The 25929-nt window shown below is 43.2% G+C and overlaps 1 protein-coding gene and 1 long non-coding RNA gene across 5 annotated transcripts in view; one reads left to right on the top strand and one right to left on the bottom strand.

Moving 5' to 3' along the window:
* TAC3 (tachykinin precursor 3) lies at positions 1–24726 on the top strand. Of its 3 annotated transcripts, none has more exons than XM_035100892.3 (7): positions 1–126; positions 10109–10246; positions 16231–16339; positions 17793–17822; positions 19747–19800; positions 21234–21308; positions 24321–24726. In XM_035100892.3, the coding sequence occupies exons 1-6, from the start codon at positions 1–3 to the stop codon at positions 21305–21307; spliced, it is 531 nt and encodes a 176-aa protein (XP_034956783.3). In that variant the 3' UTR covers position 21308; positions 24321–24726. The 3 variants fall into 3 exon arrangements, with proteins under 3 accessions (XP_034956783.3, XP_088517361.1, XP_034956792.3); XM_088661235.1 differs by having other exon boundaries at positions 34–535; positions 10124–10246; XM_035100901.3 differs by having other exon boundaries at positions 43–535.
* Positions 19048–25929, bottom strand: part of LOC148686704 (uncharacterized) — a 16834-nt gene continuing 9952 nt past the window's right edge. For both annotated transcript variants that reach the window (XR_015947925.1, XR_015947924.1), the window contains exons 3-4: positions 23297–23344; positions 19048–19961 (exon numbers count right to left, since the gene is read on the bottom strand). This is a non-coding gene — a long non-coding RNA (uncharacterized LOC148686704). The remainder of the gene's footprint in view (positions 19962–23296; positions 23345–25929) is intronic.

Consider the following 25929-nt stretch of genomic DNA (forward strand, 5'->3'; position numbering starts at 1 on the left):
ATGCCATGCTTTATCTTACGCACCTCTTACCAGATCCTCTCCTACGACGAGCCTTCATCACGGGCGAGTTGTTCCAGGCCCTGGGTCATTTGCCCTTTTCTCCACTTCTACAAGATCGTTTCAGAGGTGAGTTAACGGCGCAAAGTTTCCCTGCGCATCCCCCTCCCCGCGCGCCTCCTTTCCGCGCCTGCGGAGGAGGAAGGCACGCGCGCAGGCGGCGCGTGGGCGGGAAGGGGGGCGCCGCTCCTAGACCCCTCCCCCGCCCTCCCCGAGAGGCGCTCTCCAATCCCCGGCAGCCAGCCTCTTATTAAAGTGGCGCGGCGGACGGGCGGCCAGGGACTCTTCGCCGCGGCTCCTCCGACTTCAAGCGCGCTTGCCGCCTCCCCTCCTCGAGCGAGCCGAGGCTGCTGAGCCAGCGGGGACCGAAAAGGCGCTCGGAGAGCAGCGCCGTTCTCCGCTTGCTGCCGTCCTCAGCCGAGGCAGCGCTTGCCATCCGCACGAGAGCGCGCGCCGCCAAATCGCCCTCCTCCGCCAGGTGGGTGATTCTCGCGGCCCCAACTCGTGGTTGGGAGAGGGGGGGGGGCGGGGAGCGGGCGGCAGACCTCAAAGTGCGGAAAATGGGTTAGGTATATCTATAAAGTGCGGGGCAGGAAGTTTCAGAGCTCACCGAACTTCATGGATGAGGATGCGCCATCATTTAACAGGGGGACAGGATCTTCTAAGACAGGGGTGGCAAACTCCCAAGAGGCTGCGATCTACTCACAGAGTTAAGAACTGGCAGTGATCAGGTCAAGAACTGGCAGTGTTCAGGTCAAAGTTGTTGAGCTTTTTTTAGGGAGGAGGAAGGTCCGTTTCTTACGGGTTCAAGGCAAAATTGTTGAGCGTTTTTTTAAATGGAAGCCAAAGTTATTGAGCTTCTTGGTGGGGGTGGGGAGAAGCAGCCAGTCATCTTCCACAAATGTTCAGTGTGTTCTACCGGTAGGTCACGAACTACCTATTGGACATGCCTGTTCTAAGAGAACTGCCACTTTCTCCTCCTGACAAAGTTTTCGGAGCTTTGCAACCAATACTGAGTAGTAGTAGTAGTAGTAGTAATAATAATAATAATAATAATATAATAATAATAATAATAATAATAATAAATGTACTGTGTAGAGCACAGGGCAAAAATTCGACAGACGTTTTCCCATCACTGAGTTTCTGTCACGAGGAAAGCTCCACCTGTTGAATTTCTGCTTGCAAAAGAATTTGCTCAAGGCAGAGGGCGATGGCCCCCCTCTTGGTTAAAGTCTGGGGGACGTGTGTGTTTGTGGCAGGGTTTGTGCGAATGCAACTCTTTGATCTCCCTGTTATATTCTCTGGTTCAGCATGCATTTGAGATTGCTGAGTGGTGCTTAATCAAGGGAGAAACACAAATTAGTCGCTTCCTAACATCTGCTAGCCACCCTGCCGTAGTCTCCATTAGCAGAGGTTTATGGTTGTGTGGGGAAATGTGGGTTCTAATCTGCATGAGTGGCTGTGAGGCTGCCACTACACATTGAGGGCACATTTGAGGGACAATCTTTTCCCTCAAAGAATTCTGGGCACTGTAGTTTGCCCCCTGCACAATTGCAATTCCCAGGAACCCTTACCAAACTACAGTGCCCAGAATTCTTTGAGGGAAAGAACATACTTCGAATATGCCTTAGAGGTATAGTATGGAACCAGTGGGTGGAAATCGGTTGTTTTGAATCAATTGCCACAGAGTAAGAAGATGCCATATGCATATGTAACAGAGGGAATGGCATATCCGGGCAGAGGTGTCCTCCTCATACACCTAGAGAAGAGAAGCTTAAGGGGAGACGTGATAACAGTCTTCTTCAAATACCTGAAGAACTGCCACACAGAAGACCAAGCAGAATTTCTCTCTCTCTTGCACGGGAGGGTTTGGGCTAGAATTCATGGGTGGAAATGGCAGGGAAGCAGATTTCAGCTAAACAGTAGAAAAAGTGACTGTTTGGCTGGGGAATGGATTGCCTTGGGAGGTGGTAGCCTGTCATTCACTGGAGGTATTATTTACATAGAGGTAAAAAATGCTGTAGCATCCAGGGAACATGAGGAGCCCTTTGCTTTGCCCAAGAGACATACATTCAACTCAGATTTCAGGTCAATGTTTAGGGCTCCTTCTGGGTACGTGGCAGGAATGACCTCAGAACAGGCAATCACCCTGAGTCTTCAAGGAGAGCCATGCACAGATATGGAAGATATACACGGCAAAGGTAAACATAATGGGTATATGGTCTAAACCACTGAGCCTATGGCTTGCCGATTGGAAGGTCGGTGGTTCGAATCGCCGCGACGGGGTGAGCTCCGGTTGCTCAGTCCCTACTCCTGCCCACCTAGCAGTTCAAAAGCACGCCAGTGCAAGTAGATAGGTTCCGCTCCAGTGGGAAGGTAAACAGCATTTTCGTGTGCTGTTCTGGTTTCGCCAGAAGCGGCTTAGTCATGCTGGCCACATGCTGGAAAAACTGTCTGCGGACAAATGTCGTCTCCCTTGGCCAGTAAAGCAAGATGAGCACCACAACCCCAGAGTCGTTTGCGACTGGACTTAACTGTCAGGGGTCCTTTACCTTTATATACTTAGCAGGGAGGCGCAGCCTGTCCTGGCTCCCTGACAAGTGAATCTGCATGATACATATGCTTGCAAAACACCTCTTTGTCACATTATTATGTACACATTTCAAACTTTTAAAGTTAGCAGCCAAAACATATGATGTAATAAAGAAGAGTAGCCAATTCAGTGCGGTGAATTGCTATGCAAAGTACGCTGAAGACTGATCTCTATTTTGGAGATTTTGCAGGCACAGACAATCCTATTTCTAAGCTTTTCTGAGCAACCATGAGGGTTAGATAAGGTATAGTTGATAGCATAGGGCCCCTGAGCAGTTGCCCCAGTCTCTTTCAGTGCTAGCCTGGCCAAGCTGCCTATGGATGTTTTCTTATAAGGATGAACTGTTTGGTAGGCAGGATCCAGTGCTGTTGAGTGCCCAGTTTACTAACTTGCATCTTTGGCAGGACAGCTGCTGCAACTTTGTGCAAGTTTACTGTTTGCTAATAGACTGGCTGCATTTTAGAGCAGTAGGTTGTCCTTTGGTAGGAACTGCTTTCCAGTGTACAGTATATGAGTGGTGCTGCCATTTTCAGAGTTATAGCAATTTTGCTGTAAGTGTGGGGAGGTGAACTGTTAGTTTGCCAAATGACTTTCCCTTAATGGAGAAAACAGCTGGCATCAGAGCAAGCAAGTAAGTTTTGAACGCTGCCTTTAATCTGGTATATTTTGGGGTATTTCCTCTATGGATTACAGTATCTCATTTCAGACATAACACACTTCTGCTTCAGGTATGTGTCTAAGCAAATGTTCGAGTGGCATTGGATGGCCGACCAAGGCTGAGTTAGCATGAGGGTGAACATTAATATGCTGGGACAATATCTACCCTGTTTCTCATATTTTAAGACATACCCATAAAATAAGCCATAGCAGGATTTTTAAGCATTCAAGGAATATAAGCCATACCCCGAAAATAAGACATAGTGATAGGCACAGCAGCAATACCGGCCATGGCAGGAGGAGGAGGAGGAAAAATATAAGACATCCCCTGAAAATAAGCCATAGTGTGTTTTTTTGAGGAAAAAATAAATATAAGACATGTCTTATAATATGAGAAACACGGTAGGAACAAGCAGGAATATGGATGCAGGAAGGAGTGTGTGTGTGTGTGTGAGAGAGCAAACTTTTTTATAGCAGTGTGTTTGTTTAGTATTACATACACAATGCTTACAATAAGCAAGCATAGTGTAATGTGAATATATTGAGAAGCATGGATTAAGATGTGTAAGTAAGAGCATCTATATAATTGCACACTGCAGTTATGTAAATACTGCAATCCTCAAAGTTAGGCTCCTTATGTTCAGAATAACAGGATGGCAGCCAGAGTCATCAGCCCTTGCATGCTCTCTCCTCTCCAAGGATCTCATGACTATCAGCTATTTAGAATTAGGGTTGCATTTTTTAAGGGACTGGTAAGAAGCAATTGTTATGCATTATATGGGGCACTTTCATAACACCTTTCCTATGACCAAAGACACTTGCACAAGCTCAGCACCAATGGGCAGCCCAGTTAGGCACAGGCTAAGGACTCTAGAGGATCAGAAGGCCCAATACCAGCCCTGCCCTGCCCTGCCACCCACCACCCACTTTACTAGGACTCTAGAACTGCTTTAGAACCTTGACTGCCCTCTGCAGTCACCACCCACTAAGTCTAATAACAAAAATTGCACTGCCCTGGCCTATAGAGCTATAAAATTCATTCCCAAACATCCCAGGGGCAGGAGGTGGGACTGGCAGGGAGGATGGTGAGTGACAGCTCAGAAAATATGGGGAAGTGGTGCTGCTGCTGTCCCCAGGTGTGGTGGCAAGCAGGACAGGTGTCCTGTCCTGGCTAGGGGCAGGGGCAATGTTGGGAGAATGAGGTGACCCAGTGAGAGAGGGGCATTGCTATCACTGCATGCAGAAATGGGAAAGAGTCCTGCTCTAGTCTGGAGTGGTGGGGGACTTGTCAGCAGCACTAGGCTGAGAGCCCCCTTTAAGTCTGGCCCTGGCCCTGCTTTTGCATAGAAATGTATATATATGTGTGGGGGGGGGGTAAGTTCTTTGCATGCATATGCTTGATTTAAAATATAGTTGTACAAGCCTTTAAATAAAAAAAACACATTTATTTTTTCCCAAAATAATTTAATATTTGGACAAAATAATTTAAGAACATTAGTAAAAGCTGTCATTCCATCTCTCCTGTTATCCTGCTTAAGAAAATAGGCTGGAATTGTAAATGTATGAAATTGTCTTGTGTAGAGTCATAACATTCTGGCTGACATTAGCTCGAAGACTAAGGCAGAGGCTTTTTCAGGTTTTGCCAGAGTTCCTTTAAATGGAGGTGCTAGAGGCTGAATCCCAGACTACAAACTACAACCCTTGTCTTAGCCTACATTGGCTCCCAGTACGTTTCCGAGCACAATTCAAAGTGTTGGTGTTGACCTTTAAAGCCCTAAACGGCCTCGGTCCGGTATACCTGAAGGAGCGTCTCCACCCCCATCGTTCTGCCCAGACACTGAGGTCCAGCTCCGAGGGCCTTCTGGCGGTTCCCTCATTACGAGAAGCCAAGTTACAGGGAACCAGGCAGAGGGCCTTCTCGGTAGTGGCACCCACCCTGTGGAATGCCCTCCCACTAGAGGTCAAAGAGAACAACAATTACCAGACCTTTAGAAGGCATCTCAAGGCAGCCCTGTTTAGGGAAGCTTTTAATGTTTGATGGATTTCTGTATTTTAGAATTTCTGTTTTTTTGGAAGCCGCCCAGAGTAGCTGGGGGAACCCGGCCAGATGGGCGGGGTATAAATAATAAATTATTATTATTAGTATTATTATTATGTTTGAAATAGGGATTGTTGGTGGGTTTTTTGGCAAAGTTATCCTTAAATACGTTTTGTCCCTTCAATTATGATGACGTTTACACGTTTACATCTATATCCATTACGTGGTGCTTAAATTAAAACACCATAGGTGTAAGTAAAGTTGGGAATTGAGTTTTAAAGGATTATGTGCAAGGGTGAGTTTGTGTGCATGCATATACGTTGTAGTTAGAATAGAATAGAATAGTTCTTTATTGTCATAGAATAGTTATTGCCTGAAATTTGGTGAATGACAGTATCCACATGTGAATATTGCTAATCTGGAATCATTGTGCTTTTAATTAATAATTATTTAACAAATAAATAACTTATTTTATGCTGACAGTTTATGCGGTTGTTTATAATATCTCTTGAGTAGCCACTCACTTTGATTTATCATTCTGCACTGCTTTAATATGATTTTATGTTCCTGCACATCACCCTGATATTTTGCAAAAGGGCAGTATATTAATACTTCTATAAATAAATGAATAATTTTCAGTGTGTAATGTTGCAGATTCACACTGTTCAGACATACACAAGAACAGGAGACAGCCCACCTGGTAACTTCCAGATGGTGTTGGACTCCGATGCCCATCAGCCCTGAAAATTGGCCATCCTGCTGGGGCTGATGGCAGTTGTTGTCCAACATCCTCTGGAGGCCACCACATTGACTAACCCTGCATTAGAGAATGCTGATAATCTAATTTGGGTTACATTGAACCATTGCTACTGTACCTCCAAGTTTTTGTAATCCACCTAGAGGTTCTTTTTACAATCAAGCAGTACGGTATATAAAAAAGGTAAAGGGCCCCTGACAGTTAAATCTAGCCGTGAACAACTCTGGGGTTGCGATGCTCATCTTGCTTTACTGGCCGAGAGAGCCAATGTTTGTCCGCAGACAACTTCTGGGTCATGTGGCCAGCATGACTAAGCTGCTTCTGGCGAAACCAGAGCAGCGCACGGAAACGCCGTTTACCTTCCCTCCGGAGTGGTACCTATTTATCTACTTGCACTTTGACGTGCCTTCGAACTGCTAGGTGGGCAGGAGCTGGGACTGAACAACGGGAGCTCACCCCGTTGCGGGGATTCGAACTGCTGACCTTCCGATCGGCAAGTCCAAGCGGCACAGTGGTTTACACCACAGCAGTATACAGTATATTTATGGTTATGTAGCTAGCTAAATAAACATATGGTACCTCACCAGTTTTAACCCTGCATTCTGTTTTTGAAAGCCTTCTTTCAAAAGTGTGTAAACTCACAGAAAAGTCTGTAATCCTGGTTGAGATGAGTTTAGAAAAGCTTTGAAACTGAAAATGGGACTGGGAAAGTAAGAGTGATAAAAAGAAAAACATGCAGGAGGAAATGTAAATACGATTACCGTACTTTTGTTTACAACTATTTTATTCATATAAAACATTTTTAGTTGTATTCTCTGTCAGCTGCCTCCGAAGTTGCAAACAGTTAAACATAATAAAATACTGAAATAATGTGTAACCATATAAAACCTGACAGGAAAACAATAATAGTAGCCAGCAGATTTAAAAGATACTTTCTATGCAGCTGTTTAAAACAATAGCTTCCAGATTAGCTTTCTTTACAAGTCACATTTTTCTTTTTTTCTGGAAGGCTGGCAATGGTGGAGTTGAGTAGACTTAACGCATCATGTGGGTGCCATGGAGGTGACCAATGCCCTTGCTGGACTTTCTTGTCTAAAAAGATTGGTCCCAGATTGTAAAGGGCTTTAAGGGTTAAATATCAGCACTTTGTAATTAGCTCCAGAAGGAAACAGGCAGCCACAGTGGTTGAACCAAACAGTGTTAGAAACTGAGATATGAAAGCTAGGATCTAAATGGCACCTGAAACCTAGGTTATGGGCACAACAACGGAATGTCTAGGCACACTTTTATAACAGGAATACAAAGCTGAAAATGAACTGCAGCTAAAATATTATGCTCATTTTTCACATGGTCTAGTCCTTCCCCTGCCTACCCCCCTAATATTCTTAAGAGGGTCTCTCCTCCAGTCTCCAGAGAGTAGCTAGAAGTGGGGAGGCAGAAAAGGGCCCTCCTTTCCTTCCACTCTGCAGTTTTAATCTGAAATCTTAGGCACAGCCAGAGCTCAGAAGCTACTTGCACTAATGAAATTCCCTGTCACAAAAGGCGCCTAGAACAATGGGAGTTTCAAACACTGGAACCAAAATGAGAATAATGCATGTGCTCTGTGATATGCCTCTCTCAGGCTGCTGCATTTTGCACCAGCAGCAATTTCAAAAAGGCAGAGCACATTGCAGTCACCCAACTGCATTTTAGGCACCCATCTATGTCTTAGAAAAGGGCAAAATGACTCATTTCCCGTCTTGAATTTTTAAATTATTTGTTTATTACTTTCCCCTTGCCATGCACAGGGATTCCACCCCCCCCCTATTGTCATCTGTTCAGGAGCACAATCAGTAAGGCAAAAAGCTTACCATGGGGCATCCAAACTGAAATACAGTAATAAACTTCTCTCCTTGCTGGTGCTACAGTCCAGCTTTGGTGTTATATAGTGGCCTCCAGCCAGTAGGAACAATGGCATAAATTTCACCAGCTCATCCGCAAACCTGTATTTGCAAGCTACTGCTAGCTTATCAAGGACTTTATTTTGAAGCTTAATTAGGAACACAATATTTTAAATCCACCAGAGAAAAAAACCTACTTCATATATTTTACATGGTGAAGGTAAAGGTACCACTGACCGTAAGGTCCAGTCGTGGACGACTCTGGGGTTGCGGCGCTCATCTCGTTCTATAGGCGGAGGGAGCCTGCGTTTGTCCACAGACAGCTTCTGGGTCATGTGGCAAGCATGACTAAGCCACTTCTGGCGAACCAGAGCAGCGCATGGAAATGCCATTTACCTTCCCACCAGAGCGGTACAGTATCTATTTATCTACTTGCACTTTGGCGTGCTTTTAAACTTTTAGGTTGGCAGGAGTTGGGACTGAGCAACGGGAGCTCACCCCATTGTGGGGATTCGAACTCCCAACCTTCTGATCGACAAGCCCTAAGCTCTGTGGTTTAGACCACAACGCCACCCGCGTCTCCAATATTTTACATGAGGAACTGCCAAGTCACCAGATGAGATTCTTGCCCTGTGTTGGCATACTCATGAGGTGCAGAATATTGTTGCTTGGCTAGTAACAAATATGAGCCTGTGCTGAAACAACTGAGTTGGTTACTAGTTTGCTTCCAATCCTTCTGTGGGCTGTCCATCTGTTTGCTTCTTTAATGCAATTCCCTAAACAAGTGAAATCAATCTTGTTTCACTATCCCATTGGAAGTTAGTTCCTTTCCAATTTTCTGCTGTTGATGTTTTGTATCGAATCTTGTTGCGCTTTATTTTATTCTATTATTTATAATCTAATTGCTTTTATATTATTGCTTGCACGTCACTTCAGAGCATAAGCTGAAAAGAAGCACATGCATCTTTTAAATAATTCTCAAACAATTGTGGCCAGTGTACCAAATGCTTCCTGCTACCGAGGAGACCTTTTTATCTTACTGTGGCCAATGAAGCCAGCTGAGACTGTATCTTCCCTCATTAAATATCAGGGCAGACAGCGTTCTTGATCCACGGTGGTTTTATTAGATTGTGCCCACAATTAACCTAGGCTTGTTAATCCAGTTGATGGGTTCCAAATTCTGACACATGGGCTGATTGGCTGGGGAAGTAATGCCCTTGTCTTCAGTAGAGAGGATATGTCTGGCTGATAAAGGTTAATACAAATATTATATTGGGTTGTATCAAAGGCTTTAATCTGAGAGTCCAGATTGAATGCCACTAGGTAGGTAATTTCAGTTTGATTCGTTCTGTTCCTGAGTAGGAGACAGAATGCAACATTTTGATTGTGTGCAAAGAGAGCAGCAGAGATGGAATTTAAGCCTCAGAGTTCAAAGAAGGGAGGTAGTTAAGAAAGCATTGCTTTATTGTCTTCTAAGGTGTGCAGAGAAACTATTTCTGTGGAGCAACAAGAGTAACTTCACACCACCACGGTCACACTAGCCAGATTCTGTTTCAGTAGCACTCTCTCTCTCTCTATATATATATACCGGTATATATATTTAGAGAGAGAATGGGAACCTTTTTGTAGGTGGGGTTGCCTGATGCGTGACACGTTCATTTAAAAGAAATTTAAACACTCACAAACATTGTCCCCAGTTCATGTGTCTTGCTATAGGAAATAACCAGGTTTGCATATGAAGTAAACATGTTTGACAGGTAGAGTATGGTGGTGTTCTGTTTCTAGCTTTAGAGAGCATTCAGTATAATCTTTAAAAAAAAAACTAAGTACTAGCTTTCCCAGAAATTAATTGGCCTGTCATTATGTAGTACTTATAAAGGAATAATAGGCAATGACCTCTTGTTCCCCTTACAAATCTGAAGCGTGAAAATGGCAGTGGGCTAATTAAAGTTCCACATAAAATTGCTTGCTATTATTTATCTGCTCTCTTTTTGTTTCCATGATGAAGGATATGTATGTTGGTACTCCTGTGCTCCCTCCACACCTTACAGTTTCCATTTTTCACACTGATATTCTCCTGCTTTCTCTCTCTTTCTGAACCCTTTCACACCGCTCCCCTTCCCAAGCTGTCCCTCCCTCAGGAAAAGAGAATGAAGACTCCACTCCTCCTGACAGTCCTGCTGTCCTTACTAGCAGCAAAATTATGCCATGCTTACTGTATTGAGTCTCAGGAGCAGCAGATGCCCAGCGGAATGCAAACAAAGGTGAGAGAGTGACTAGAATTTTGTTGGAAGAGGGGATAGGAGGTTGCTGGTGAGTGGAACGGCTTCTGTGCTGGGTAAGGATCTGCTTCAAATACGCTCCTGCCATGGTACCGGTGTGGTTTTTAGAGCCTTGCATTTCAGGAGTTGAAACTGAACCCATCATCCACTTCGGAAAACCTGAGGACTCAAAATACTAAAGTTAATGCATAATTTTGTTTTACCCAGATAGCAGCTAATTAAACAAAAATAATAATCCCCAAACACTCTCCTGTTGTGACTTCTGCAACAGTAAATTGTCCAAGGCTTGGAAAAGTTATTCTGATGTTTCACTATATTTCATGGGTTTCTTTCCAACATAGTTTTTCTTCCAACGTTTTGCAAACAGGATATATTTCAAGTTTTGACATACAACACAAAGTTGGATTCCACCCCTGCCCCGAATTTCATTATTTTTACCTGATTTCCTACAGTGTAAAATGGGAAAGAACAAACAAATCATGGAAAATATATTACCAATGTACACTGTTTTACAGTAGAGAATCAGGAAATGTGACCATTCCTAGTCACTTTCTCAAGGCTAGAAACCTGAATCAATTAAAAAGAAATGTGGTACTGTGTAATTTATCTGTTAAACTTCATCTGCAGTTGCTACAGTTTGAAGGAGTATTGAGGTTTATAATACAGAGGAAGATCCTATTTATTCCCTATAAAATATTAATTTGTTTCCCCCCATAAACACACCCCATGGCATGACATTCATACATCCTTCATCTAAGGCAGTGGTTCTTATCCTTTTTGGGGGTCACAAACGTCTTTGAGAATCTGATAAAAGCTGGACCCTGCCCCCAGAAAAGAGCACATAAACACAAACATAATTTTGCATATAATTTGGCTTGGTTCACAAACCCCTGGAAGCCAGAGCAATGTACTTCAGACTTCTCCTTTTATCCACACAACAACCCTGTGGAGTAGGTTAGGCTGCTATACAGAAATTGGCCAATGGGACTCATGGCTCAGTGTTGATTGAATCCATGTATTCCCAGTCTTGAGTCCATACTTCTTAAATGAAAAACTTCCTTCCTGAACTAGTGAATTTCTCAAGAGAGAAAGTTCTGTAATGTTCAGACCACAGCAGAGAACCCGAGCAGCTGCTGAATTAATCTTGTATGATGATAACATGTTGAGCAGGGCCTCCTTTACAAACCTGAAACTGAAAACAAATACTGATTTCCCTACTACTCCGTCTTTTCATTGTGACTCCTTTGGAACAGGGATTAACCCTCCTGAGCCTGCTTAAAGGTAAAGGTAAAGGGACCCCTGACCATTAGGTCCAGTCGTGGACGACTCTGGAGTTGCAGCACTCATCTCGCTTTACTGGCCGAGGGAGCCGGCGTACAGCTTCCAGGTCATGTGGCCAGCATGACTAAGGCGCTTCTAGCGAACCAGAGCAGTGCACGGAAACGCTGTTTACCTTCCCGCCAGAGCGGCATCTATTTATCTACTTGCAATTCTTGCTTTTGAACTGCTCAGTTGGCAGGAGCAGGGACCAAGCAACGGGAGCTCACCCTGTCGCGGGGATTCGAACCGCTGATCTTCTGATCGGCAAGTCCTAGACTCAGTGGTTTAACCCACAGCGCCACCCTCCTGAGCCTGCTTAGAGAGCCCAGAAGCATCTGCCTGGCCATGGCTGGCTACAGAAAGCTGTGTTAGATGGACTTTCAGTCTGCTGCTGCAGGGCTCTTTAGACGTATCTGGCACGACTAGAACTTTGGGATTGCTTTGGCTCACAAATCTTACCAATCTATTTATTGCAGAAGAACAACAGGACCTAAACACAAACAAATAATGGAAAATATATTTGCTCTGCTTTTTAAGATGCTGTCTAGGTTTGTCATTGCTTTTCTCCCAAGAAGCAGGCGTCTTTTAATTTCGTGACTGCTGTCACCATCTGCAGTGATCAAGGAGCCCAAGAAGGTGAAATCTCTCACTGCCTCCATTTCTTCCCCTTCTATTTGCCAGGAGGTGATGGGACCAGTGGCCATGATTTTAGTTTTTTTGATGTTGAGCTTCAGAACATATTTTGCGCTCTCCTCTTTCACCCTCATTAAAAGGTTCTTTAATTCCTCCTCACTTTCTGCCATCAAGGTTTTGTCATCATCATATCTGAGGTTGTTGATATTTCTTCCGGCAATCTTAATTCCGGTTTGGGATTCATCTATTCCAGCCTTTCACATGATCCAGCCTTTCGCATGTGCTTTAAATATGCTTTAAATGTATGGTGTGGATGAGACTGAAGTAGCCGTCCACCTGTTCTGTTTTCTGTGATGGAACAATGGGACTCAAGTGTAAATTATGCTAGCTGAATTAGAGCAGTCATTGCATGGGTATGAAGGCTGGAAACTGTTCAATGAACAGACGAGAACAGAGAAGAGGTAATGAAGAATTAAATGCAAAACTGGTGCCCTAGTCCAAGCATAGGCAAACTCGGCCCTCCAGATGTTTTGGGACTACAGTTCCCATCATCCCTGACCACTGATCCTGCTAGCTAGGGATCATGGGAGTTGTGGGCCAAAAACACCTGGAGGGCCGAGTTTGCCTATGCCTGCCCTAGTTTCTAACAAAGAAAATGTGGCTTTGTAGGTGATTCTTTCAGATGTGGACACCAGCAGTACAAAGAGAGATAACCCCACCTGCTATTCATACCTGACGTGTACCTACAACACAGGGAGCAGGCTTGACATCCCTCTGCCCCCCCCCCCAACCCATGAGTGATCTTGTCCATCATATGCAGTGGTTCATAGTTTACATTTTAGTAAATAAATAACATCAAATTTCCTCTCCTGGGCACTCATTCACTTATTTTATATCAACAGATTTAGTCATTAATATTGATGATAGCATGCTTGATTTTGAATGGGGTGGGGAGCACTGTACTGTGATGGGAAGAGAAGCTCAAGTAAGTGAGAGCCAACGTGGGCATATGGATGGAAAAGCATGACTAGAGGCCAAGAGATTTGCTGGGTGGGGCAAACAGATTTGAAGGGCATGAAGCTCCCCATTATTGAATACTGGAGCCTTCCCCAGAAATGGCCCCTATGTTTCTAAAACATGTCACATGCACCATAAGCAGTATACAAGTTTCTTATTTATTTATTTTATTTATTTAACAGTTTATATACCACTTAATAACAGGTGTGCCAACTTGAATAAAATATTGGGGGGGAGGGGCAGGTAAGCCCTACCCCACATAATTGATCACAAGATGTGGCACATGCACACCATTTGAATGGCAATACCCATCAACTTGGGGGGGGGGGACACGGCCCTCTCAAATATTTTATAGGGGGGGGTGAAGGGACCTCAGCCCCTAGGACAGGCATCCCCAAACTGCGGCCCTCCAGATGTTTTGGCCTACAACTCCCATGATCCCTAGCTAACAGGATTAGTGGTTGGGGAAGATGGGTATTGTAGTCCAAAACATCTGGAGGGCCGAAGTTTGGGGGTGCCTGCCCTAGGAATTGGCTTCTATGATCACAGTCATGTAGAAGAAACCTCGCAAATTAGACTAAAATGATTCAAACTATAAAATCAGAGTTAAATTTAAAAAGCCCTGCTGAGATACAAAACAGAATAAGTCTTCAGTAAGGACTAGAAGTTCAACTGGGAGGGATTTACAAAAAATTGGGCCCACACTATTGAATGCACGGGCTCCTTGTGGGTACAAGCTGTGCATCCAAGTCATGGGGGGCCACTAACAGCTACTCCCCCAAAGATCTCAAGGGTCAAAAGGAGAGATATAAGGGGTCAGGATCTTGATCTGTATCCTGCTCTGCTTTTGATTCCTTGGAGTTAGTTGGGTATCTCTCAGTGTTAGGTCGTTGGTCCCTCACTGCTTTTTTGTGATGGGGCTTTGTACATGATGAAACAACAAGTGGTTCAAAGAAGTCTCTTTGGTGTTCTTTCTTTCTTTCTTTCTTTCTTTCTTTCTTTCTTTCTTTCTTTCTTTCCTCAAAGCTGTTTCAATAACCTAAAAGCCTATACATCCTGTGGAGAATAAAATGTTGGTCTGCGATAATGACTACACAGTAGGGAACATCTCTTCCACTGCAGTCTGAAATGAGAGCTTCTATGAGCCAGTGGTCTCTTGGTAGCCAAGTGATGGCTTGAGAGCCAAGGACTTCAGTGCATCTGCATGTACGAAGAGGTTGATTTCTACGTATTAGAGAAATTAGCTTCACCATGAAATGAAGCAAGTCTAAAACCATCCAAGAGCCTGGCTCACAAAGGCTCATACTTTTGGCTTTGTTTGCTTTTTTTTGCAACTAAATTATATTGTTGACATGTTTACCCCACAACCTTTCCCCATTTACAGTGGTACCTCTACTTATGAATTTAATGCGTTCCGAACGCACATTCGTAAGTCGAAAAAATTTGTAAGTCGAATCCCATAGGAATGCATTGGGAGAAAAAATTCGTAAGTCGAAGCAACCCTATCTAAAAATTCGTAAGTAGAAAAAATCCTGTCTAAACCGCATCCAAGATGGCGGACGGAGCTCCGTTCGTAAGTAGAAACATTTGTAAGTAGAGTTATTCGTAAGTAGAGGTACCACTGTATAAAGATATCAAAGTATTAAATCATTTGTCCAAGGTCAGGAAGGCAGCCTTTAGTGGAACTCAAATCTCTCAATCCCTAAAATACTGTAACCAAACAGCTCCAATCTAGTGTAAAATTAGATGTCTTGCTAATGAGAGGTTGAGGGAGATCTATGAGCTTGATCACTAGCTGTCTTGTTTTCAAAGCAAAAGCAGAAAGTTCAGTGAGAACAATTTCTATTGCTGTCTTTCACACGCAGAGATAATGGCAGCTTCAGTCTTGTATATCACTTAGGACAAGGCTGGGGAACCTGTGGTTTTCCAGATGTTATTGGACTACAGCTTCCACGATCCCTATTAGCCATGTTGGTTGGGGCTGATGGGAGTTGTAGTCCAAAAACATCTGGACAGGTTGGTGAAGGCTGATCTACAGTCTCCTGGCATTTGGAAGCAACATGCATGGTGGAACACCTTCTTGGTAGCCAAAACTATAATCATATTTTCATATTCTAAGTCTGCTGAAGAGGCTTTCAATGTGTAGGTGGTCTCTAATCTGATGTAAAAGGGGCATTCTTTCATAGGAATGAAAAGGGGTAGTTAAAAAGAGGATGAGCCCCCTCCCAATCTCTCTTAAAAAGAGCTTTCAGCTCTGCAAATTACTTTTGTAGACAAGACCCAGCTGGAGTCTTAAGTGGCTGTTTTTGTCAAATCCCATCTGAATCAGATCTGCTGAGGATAAAAAAGGTTTGAGAAATCCAATTCAACCCTCTTCCATCACCTTCTCTTCCTGTCACATCCTTACTGTCCAAAAAGAAAAAGCATCAAATTACTGTAGCTTTAAGGCTCTCATGAAGCAATTCCGCATTTTTGGATGCAGCTGACCTTTGGACCAATTTCACATTTATCTCTCCTGAAATTACTTCACTCTTAGCATAGGCAGCAGTCTTAACCAGCTTAAATTAGAGGACACCCCCATCTCCGCCCTTTCTTCTTCAAGACAGATTCAAATTCTGTAACTACCGGTAGATGTAATTGACAAAGTTTTTCACTTGAAAATTATGCTTCGATAAAGCCATGTAGCAGTTTAGTTCCTAAGCAGTGATACCCCTTAATCATGAACTGAATTCTATGGTTAACCTTTAGTTCTTCCCACAAAGAGGTGGCAGTGGCCATTGCTGAACCAATTCTTTTGCTACATACCTTGTACAGATTGGGGAAAGTAATATTTTTAAAACTGCCTTCTCATTGAACCCATGTTAGGGTTATTGAAGGTGACAGTGGGAATTATTTGTTTGGGGAAGATTTTAGCTGATTCTGCTATACATTGCTATACATTGCCACATGAGATTTGGTGCTTCTTTCTAAGTTGTCTTCTCCTTTCGTTCCAACAGAAGAGCTCAGACTTCTATAAGGCTCCTCCATCTTTGCTCCGGCGATTGTATGATGGCCAAGGGATTTCCTACGAGGCATTGCTCAGACTGTCAGGCAAAGAGGAAGTCAGTAAGTCCTGTTCCCCTCACCTTCCGAATAGTTACGGCAGTTTCACATGAAACAGAAGAGTAAATTTGGCATTTAGTTACAGGTAGCTAGCCGTGTTGGTCTGAGTCGAAGCAAAATAAAAAAATTCCTTCAGTAGCACCTTAAAGACCAACTAAGTTTTTATTTTGGTATGAGCTTTCGTGTGCATGCACATGAAAGCTCATACCAAAATAAAAACTTAGTTGGTCTTTAAGGTGCTACTGAAGGAATTTTTTTATTTGGCATTTAGGCAACTCAAGGCACCTTGGCTACTTGAAAAGCCTTTTTTTGTAAGCTGCTTTGAGGCTTTTTCTTACAATCAAGAGGTATATAAATTTTATGAAATCAAAAACTGGAAATTGGGACATTTTTATGTTTCTCGTTCGAAGTACGTTCTATGAAGTCTACTTTACAATAACAGCAAGCATTCCAGCAGAGAGCCAGGCAAGCTATGCATGGAACAGAATAGATTTGGGGGTTGCCTTCCCATATATGAACCATCCTCAGATTTCTATTGTATTTATTACATTTATATTCTGCCTTACCTCCAAGGAGCTCAAGATTTTTCACCTTCCCACCACTTCAAAATGCTAATGATTTATTTAAATCTTCGCAATGACTCTGTGTAGTAGGTTAGTCTGAGAGACAGTGACTGCCCCAACAGCTGAGTGGGGGATTGAGCTCTGGTCTCCCTCCCAGGTCCTAGTCCAACATCTGGCCGAAGGGGAGATTTGCAGCAGCCGCCAAAAATGTAAATCTAAATGCAGGACAAGCCACACCTACAACAAAATGGACATTATGTTTGAGTTTAATCATCCTTGGATTTGGGATGGGAAAATTTCGAGAGAGAGTTGGGAATATTTCTATTAATGCAAAATGCAAGGTGTATTTCCTGGCAGGAATAACAATAACACCTTAAGATATCGAAAGATGTAGTCAACACCTGAAAGTGTCATTCAGTGACAAAAGTTTCCAGCCCAATTATTTCAGAATATTCTTGATGACACCAATGGGCACCAACAGTTAAATAGGCTGTGCACTGGAATCCTAATAAACGCATGAACACACAAAGGAAAAATCATGAAATAAAGACTTAAAAGAGGTGTAGAACACCATTGCTTGTGCATTAGCATAATCTCTAAAGGCATCCAGTACATCGAGGGGCTTGATAAGTAAGCCCCCTGCCGACTATTAAAAAGCACACTGCCCCCTTTCTTAAACTCCATGGTGATACATAGTAACAGAAGCAACATGGAAAGTAAGTTAAGTCCATAGATCTTCACCCAAAGTACAGTATTTAAGATCTTAATCTTAAATTAAAAATTTACTACTTAAGTCCCAGCAGGCATCTGTTCCACCTTACAAACCAATCATGGCCTGGAGATGTGTATTGTGTCTTGGTAGCCCAGAACCCCTGTTCTTTCTTTTTTTCCAGATCCTCAGGCACTTGCCTCTTCCCAGAAACGTAAGTCAGCTCTTCTTTTGCTTGCTTTGCACACCAGGAGGTCCCTGGGCTATGGCTTGACCCCTAACGATTGCTTGATGTGGCTGTTGAAGGATGAGGCTAAGGGCTCAACCAGACTTGCGCTTGCCCTGCCACTTCCCCTGGGAAAACCCGATCTTTACCGCTGAATCGGAGCAAGCACCAGGTTTTCTCCAAATTGATGTTTGCTCCAATTTAGCATTAAAGAGTGGCTTTTCTGGGGGGAAACAGCGGGGCAAAGGCTTGGACCCATGGCTAGAAAGCACAGGATGAGATGAAAAATGCTCATACTCCTGCTTTCTAGGCACAGAACAAGTGGAAGTTTGGACAAGCCACCTAGTGAATTCATGGTGGAGGAAACGTTTTCATGAGAGAGTCACAGTCTAATAAGGTTTTTAAACCATGCGTAAAAAGCAGAAGAAGCTGAAATGGGGCTCTGTGCCTCATCTCCAGCCACCCATATCTTTCACTCTGGGGGTTTTCTGTTCTCTCTCTTCCCCTATGGTACTTGGCATTTACAGCATGGTCAGTCCAGGCCAATGGCTTCACTGAGGCCAGGATTCCCAATGGCACTGCGGTAAGAGCGATGGAAGTAGTTCCTAGGATGACTGGCATAAGAATTAGGAAGAAGTGTGTGCAGGTGAGACTGGGGACAACATGTAAGAATGATAGAATGAGACAGGAAGAAGAAAAGAGAGCAGTTTTCTGCTTGTGATAAAAAGTGATGAGAGTGAAAAGAAGACTTTTGACTGTTGATTAAGACTGCAGTCCCAAACACACTTACCCAGGAGTAAGTCCCATTTTACCCAAATAGATGGGTAAAGGATTGTTCTGTAAGGCTGCAGTCCTAAACCTGTTTAGTGAGGAGTAACCTCCAATTAACTCTTTGGGCTTACCTCTGAGTAAACATGCAAAGGATTACAATCGAAAGCAATGCCCCACAGGGGGAAAAGAACCCGCTATCTTTGCCACTGTCAGTTCCAGATGATAGCAACAGCAACTATTATTATTATTATTATTATTATTATTATTATTATTATTATTATTCCCTGCCCATCTGACTGTGCTGCCACGGAGCAAGGCCACAGAATAGGCAATGGCAGGTGGTATGACAAAGAGAAGATGGCTGGAATCTCCTGAAGATGAATGAATGCAGATGGTTATAGAACACAAGATGAATGTCAGGGAACAGATGACCCAAGACAGATTTTTCTCTCATATATATACATTTACTTGGCTTTCCTGCTTCACCTGCTCGCTGTGCCCACTGCTATCATGAGGCAGTTGGCATGGCTGTCTATTGTCAGTTACACAAACTGCTCCATGACACTTTTTTAAAACAGAAACATTATATAGTAAGAAATGAATGAAGTGTTCAGCATGATACTGATGTTCCATAAGTTCCTCAACTTACAATCAGCAATATCTCCCTTTCTGAGAAGCTGGTTTAATTGGAGTCATCTCTGATGATCACAATGCAAGTACAGTGGTGCCTCGCTAGACGAATGCCCTGTAAGATGAATTTTTCGCTTAACGAAGAGATTTTTCTAGCGGAGGTTGCCTCGCTAGACGAATTCGTTTGACGAAAAATTCATCTAGAGAATCGCGGTTTCCCATAGGAATGCATTGAAATTCAATTAATGCATTCCTATGGGCAAAAAATAATAATAATATTTTTCCCTATGGGATTCGCTAGACGAATTTTTCATTATACGAATTGACCTGTGGAACAAATTAAATTCGTCTAGCGAGGCACCACTGTATCAGAGTCTACAAGAAAGGCACCCAACCCCCACCATAGCAGATTTAGAAGCCATTCATTACAATAGTGCTGTTGTTTCTTTTCTAAAATCTGAAATCCAGCCGATACTTTAACCTGTTGTAACCCTCTTGTTTTTCTCTGTAGGAGACATGCATGATTTCTTTGTTGGGCTCATGGGGAAAAGGACCACAGAGCCTGGTAGGTGTGTAAGCCAAGAGATTTCACACTCAAACACACTCCTTGAAAATCTTGATAGGTTTCAATAGATTTCTTGGTAGATTTCTTAGTTGGAATGTACAGCAAGGGTTCTTTCTTTCAACTTTCTAATTCTTAGGCAGGGCTGTGTGTGTGATGCAGTTCTGTGGAAACGAAGGAGGAAAAACTTAAAACACAGCTTTAGTTTTAGAATGCAGTTTCATGGGGATCTGAGTTTTCATTTAAAAAAGCAATTACCTGGTGGGTTTGGTGGTTAAGGGCCAATATCCAGGGCTTAATCTGAGGTGGCACCTACTTTTCAGATTGCATTAAACTAGATCATACAGCAGTGGGGAAGGTGAAACATGGTGAAGCAGCTACAAATAAAAGGAAAGTGAAGAACAAGTGTAAGGGGGGGGGGAAGGAAGGAGAAACTGTCATATTTGTAGTGGGTGATTTCTATTTCTTGTTTGGTCTGCTCTGCCCCTGGACAAATGGAATTGCAGAAACAGGATCTGGCTGTAGCTTGTTTCTTCGCCCCTCACCTTCCATAGTTGGTCCTCAGGATAAGCACACTCGTTCCTTCAGCTTTCCTCATAGAACCTTCCATCTTGATGACCACCATTTGAGGTGTAACAACAAGAGTGAGATGTATCCCATCGCTAATGTATGTCCGAATCAATATACTGTAGTCTCAGAAGAAACTCCATGTGCTTATAGTGGTTATTTATGACTGTCTGAAATGGAAATATTATTCACTCATAACTCAAAAGTTGAATGAAGAAATGAATTCTGCCATGTTAACTGATTGTAAAGGTTTGGAAACCGGGCAAGGAACCCTTTGATGCCATTACCTTTGAGTTAGAGGGAAGATGTGGAACCCACCTGTAAGGGGAACTCCCTACAGGGAGCCAGCCCCCATCATCCTGACATCCACCTCATCAAGTACAGAGAGCCTCAGTGGTTCTGAAGCAGCCAGAGGGGGAGGGGGAGACTCGGAGGGGGAGAGAAATCAGAGGGAGGAACAATGGGAAAGCTTGGAGGCGGAGGGATGCAGGCAGACGCTTGGGGATACTGCAGAGCCAGGGAACCAACTGCTGGGGGAGGAAACAGAAAGGGCATCACTCCTTCCAGCGCCAGAAATGAGGAGAGCACCACAACACAGGTCAAGGGGGCAGCGTTTTGGGGTGCCCAGGCTACTTTGCTGCTGGCGTAGGAACAGACGTACGCCATTGCCGGATTCTGATTCGGGATGAGAGGTCATGTTTTAAGCTGTCTCTACACTGTAAATAGATAGCACAATAAACTTCTTTGAAGCCAAACTCTTCTCAGACGGAATTACTCTAGAGTAGCCACGACGACCCTCTGACACCACCAAAGGGACTGAACAGAAATGCCTCTGGGAAAAACTAACTTGCTTCCTTCTCTAATTTCAGATAATCCCACAGATGTCAATAAGGGAACACTCACTGGTTTTGGTGACCTAAAGTATTCATTGAATGCAGAGTGAGGTAAGGAAGAAGGGGCCCAGAGAAGGGAGAGAGGGATTCTTTGAAATACTGCTCTGCACGCACGCACGCACACACACACACATTCACCAACACATGCACAAATGCAAACACAAGTGCAGTCACACCTGCTCATACATTTTTCTTTTGTGATTAAGTTGAAGTGGAGATTTCTGCCCCTCCTCATAGAAGAACAATATGTTGATCTCCAGGCATTTCCAGTGCAAGTCAGAGGCACATTGCAGATGCCACAAACCTGGCACCAATGTAATCTATTCAATACAACAGGAGCAGGGGGAAAGGATATTCAAAGAGAAATGCTCATACAAGGAACAAAGCTCATTTGATAGGTTGCTGTATGTAGACCTAGAGACAATGACAAGTCCAACTCTGATGGGTTCACAAGATTGCAATTTACAAGTGGGAAAGTTACATTACCGGTAGAATTGGTTAGCCCAGTCACTTTTCTGGAAGAAAGCAATGGACAAGAAGTGGTCAGGGAATTATTTTCAGAAATCTTATGACATGATATGGCTAGTAAGAGAGGGTAAACTCATAGCTTTTTTCCCTTGTGTCTTTAAAATAAGTTCACCCTCGTCTCTTAACTGTATCATATCATTCATAAAATGGGTGGAATTGATCAAGGGGCGACTTTCAGGAGGCAATCTTTCCAGCTTGGTTAAGAAAATAAAAGAGAAAGTTACATGTCCTTATTGCAGCATAAAACTACCCTTCTTCTTCTGTTACCTCACGACTATGTTACATGCCAAAGCTGCTTTTTCAGCCATCTGAGAAAACATTAACCATCTACATCAGGCTGCTAACAGCCAACTGTAACTCCTTTTGATGGCATTTCTCCATTTAGCATAGCGAATGGGTATATGACCTTCTTTTCTGTTAACTCTTCAGTTCCAATTTGGTGAACGACAGTAGTTATTCCATTATTATGAATTTGTGATGTAATTTCAATGCTGCTGCTGATAAGCCGATGGCACTTAGACTGTAGAACAACGCTTTCCCTCGGAGCCACTAACTTCCAAATGTAATTACTATGCATTTTCAGGATACAGATAAATCAAGCATTTTGAGAACCTCACTCAGATGAATCAACACTATGCCCACTGCTTTCTACTAGTTGGCTCCTGTGCTTCTGTGTGTGTCTACAATAATTCTATATATTTAACTGAACACTGTTCGCATGTGGGTGTATGTTGTTGGTATAATGTTTGTGTATACAGTACCTAAGTGATGCTGCATGTGCAAAATGGCTATATCATTGGCTTCACACTTCAGACTTTGCTCCCTCATCACTTCAAACACAATTGAAACAGAGTTAAAAATGCAGTGGAGTCAGTTCACGAAATCAAATTCAGTTATGAGTCACTTGGTAATAAGGCAGTGACTCAGTGGCACGTAATTTGTCAAAACACTTTCTAGTCTGAAATGCAGCTAAAAAATTTAAAATTGGTATTTTAATAACCTGTGTCTTGCTTTTCTCTGTCTAAGGTTGAACACAAAGTAGGTAAAAACCAAAATAATCAAGTAAGACAATAAACCACAGTATTCAGCAACTACTAAAATCCATAAAATGTGCAAATTTCATTGCCATTCAGAACTAGAAACAAGCATTGATGTATCTAATAATACAACCAGGTGGTGGCCTTTTTCCATGTTCCATCCTGCCAACATTGCAGATGGCAGTGGCAGTGGAAGTAACAAGGGTCAATTCCATACTGTTGCTATTTTGTGGGTGGGATTCAATACCATAGTCACACAAATTCATGTTCTACAAAGTAGATTTCTTGTGCCAGAAACCTGATTCTGAGGAAATTAGGCCTTTTGAAGTAAGGAAGGGGATGTGAAAATGCACTGGGAAGTGTGGGATAACAATTGCTTGATGTCACGTTGTATACCATCCCTGCAAACAAATAATAATAATAATAATAATAATAATAATAATAATAATAATAAATAATCAGTAATGAGATTACCTGGAAGCATCTGTGTACTATGCAATCCATGAAGCAGCAGGAATCTCTCTATAAATATGTAAAAAATGGTTGCTATATTTTAAAGGATTTTAAAAATAATATAGAATAGACAATAATCAAGTTTTTTTATATTTCAGATCCAAGATTAGTAAAGAATATACCGGTAGTTTGTTCCCCCCTTCCCCCCTCTGTCCCACTCTGCCTTTAATATTACATAATTAGTACTGAACTCAGATGCAATTGTCTTTTACACATTATTTTTTTAACAGAAACCTGTACAAAAAAAAATTAAATGCCCCTCTAACTCAGATTGAAATCTGAATTTTTAAATTACCCACCTAAAAGTATTGGCTACTATTTTAGACATAATCGTTGAATCAATGCTTTGATAGTTGTCATCGATAATAACGTTTCCACACTGGGTGTGCAAATTTGGCTTGCCAGGCTGATCTCACAGTTGCACATACTTAAGGGATAAACAAAAGCTGAACAAGGCGGTAGCATGGGCCTGTGGATACAGATCAGGTGTGCACATTGTGTTCCAAAAGCAGCCACCTGTGCCGTCCCCAATGCAACACTGATACAAAACTGCTTTAACTTGAGCAAGTGCCATTGAAATTCTTGCTCCAGTAGAGAAACTGAAGTAATAGTTTTGGTTTAACAAACAAAACATTGGAAATGTGGTGTTCTGAGTGAAACACAAAAGCTTGCTTGTACAGTACTTCCTTGTACTCTAAACATTTCTTGCCTGGGTCCAAAAGACCAGCCACTCCCACCCATGTTACATGACAACTACTTTTGAAACTGATGGACATTTCCCAAGCAGTTGGTAGTATGGGATGGGGATCAGCTGTTGAAGTGGGGGAGTAAAAAAAAAATCACCTGTGCAACCCCCTAATTTAAGCAGCTATTTGGATTCCAGCCTGCTATTTACTTCCATGCCCAGACCTGATTCCAAGATTGTGCTGAATGTTGGAACCAATTTAACTTCAGCCTTCTCTGCCCCTCTTGATCTCTTATACAGGTATCCATGTAGGAGTGTGGACAATCACAATGTCTGCAGGACCTCAAGAAACCAACACAAAGCTGATTTCATCCGCCAAAGCCCAGCACACTGTCAACCAAACCAGAACCCTTCAATGTACTACGGAGACCTCATATTGTCCTGCGCCTCCTTGTTGCCATGTTCTTTTCCTTGATTCTGCCCTTTATTCCAGCCTTTTCCTCACTGTAACTCTCTAGTGTTCACTGTTTGGAAATTTTGAAAGTAACCCTTCCCCATGGTGCTTTGTCCCTCTGTGTACATATTTACCTGATCTGCAGAAAACTCCTTTGCCACAAGCAAAATCACCCTCACTGCCCACCCTTTTGTGGCACAGATTAAGAACACCTCAAAAAATCTTCTATAATTACAGGGTTTTTACTTATGACCTGCCACTGTGTGTCTCTCATTTTTGTTTGATATTTAATACAATTGTGGAGGGGATTCTGCTGTCACAAAATGAACCAACACACTTTAAAATGGTGTAGCTTACTGGCCTACAGCGCAAGTTGTTGATGAGAGTCTGAGCATAATTCAATCATGAAAAGCTATGATCTGTGCACATAAAGACCCAGGCTCAATCCCCAGTACCTCTGATTGAAAACTATCTCGGGTGCGGATGGCTAGGAAACACTTCTGCCTGAGGCAATGAAACTCTCAGAGAATATTATAGAATCCTGGTTAGCAGGTTAGAGTGTTCCTTGGTCTCACAGTGTGAGCTAGAACTTTGCCTCTTGAGCTGCTTCTTCATGTATTTACATTCCCCAACTGTTAAGTTCCCTAGCCTCCTCAGCACCAGTCTCTTGACTACCCCTTTCTGCCAATAACACAGTACCTCTGTTCTCCAATTAATTGTTTTTTCAAATGAGATGGACCTGGCCTCAGACCTGCTTGGAAGTTGAGCCAGATAGGTAAAGGTAAAGGGGCCCCTGACCAGCAGGTCCAGTCGTGTCCGACTCTGGGGTTGCGACGCTCATCTCGCTCTATAGGCCGAGGGAGCCAGCGTTTGTCTGCAGACAGCTTCCGGGTCATATGGCCAGCATGACAAAGCTGCTTCTGGCGAACCAGAGCAGCGCACGGAAACGCCGTTTACCTTCCCGCCGGAGCGGTCCCTATTTATCTACTTGCACTTTGGTGTGCTTTCGAACTGCTAGGTTGGCAGGAGCTGGGACCAAACAACGGGAGCTCACCCCGTTGCAGGGATTCGAACCGCCGACCTTCTGATCAGCAAGCCCAAGACTCTGTAGTTTAACCCACAGCGCCACCTGGGGTTCAGTGCAGCCTCACTGAAAGTTAATTCACTGGAACTGGGCTCTGAAGTTCGAGGTAACCTCTTTCGGTTCCTGGGCCTGGGTAGAGGTCTCCCCCCCCCCCCAGGGTCTGAAAACTCTGGCTTTTCAGATGTTGTCAGACTCCAGCTCCCACCTGCCCCTGCCAGTTTAGCCAGGGATGATGAGTATTGTGATCCAACAGCATTTGGAGTGGGGCAGGTTCCCCCTGCCTTCTATAGCCATGCATAATATCAGAATCCAAAACCCTTGATGGATCAAACTAATATTCTATCTAGTCCTGCATTCTGTTTCCAGCAGTG

This window comes from Zootoca vivipara, chromosome 2 (genome assembly GCF_965207765.1).
Source record: "Zootoca vivipara chromosome 2, rZooViv2.hap1.1, whole genome shotgun sequence".
Lineage (NCBI taxonomy): Eukaryota > Metazoa > Chordata > Lepidosauria > Squamata > Lacertidae > Zootoca > Zootoca vivipara.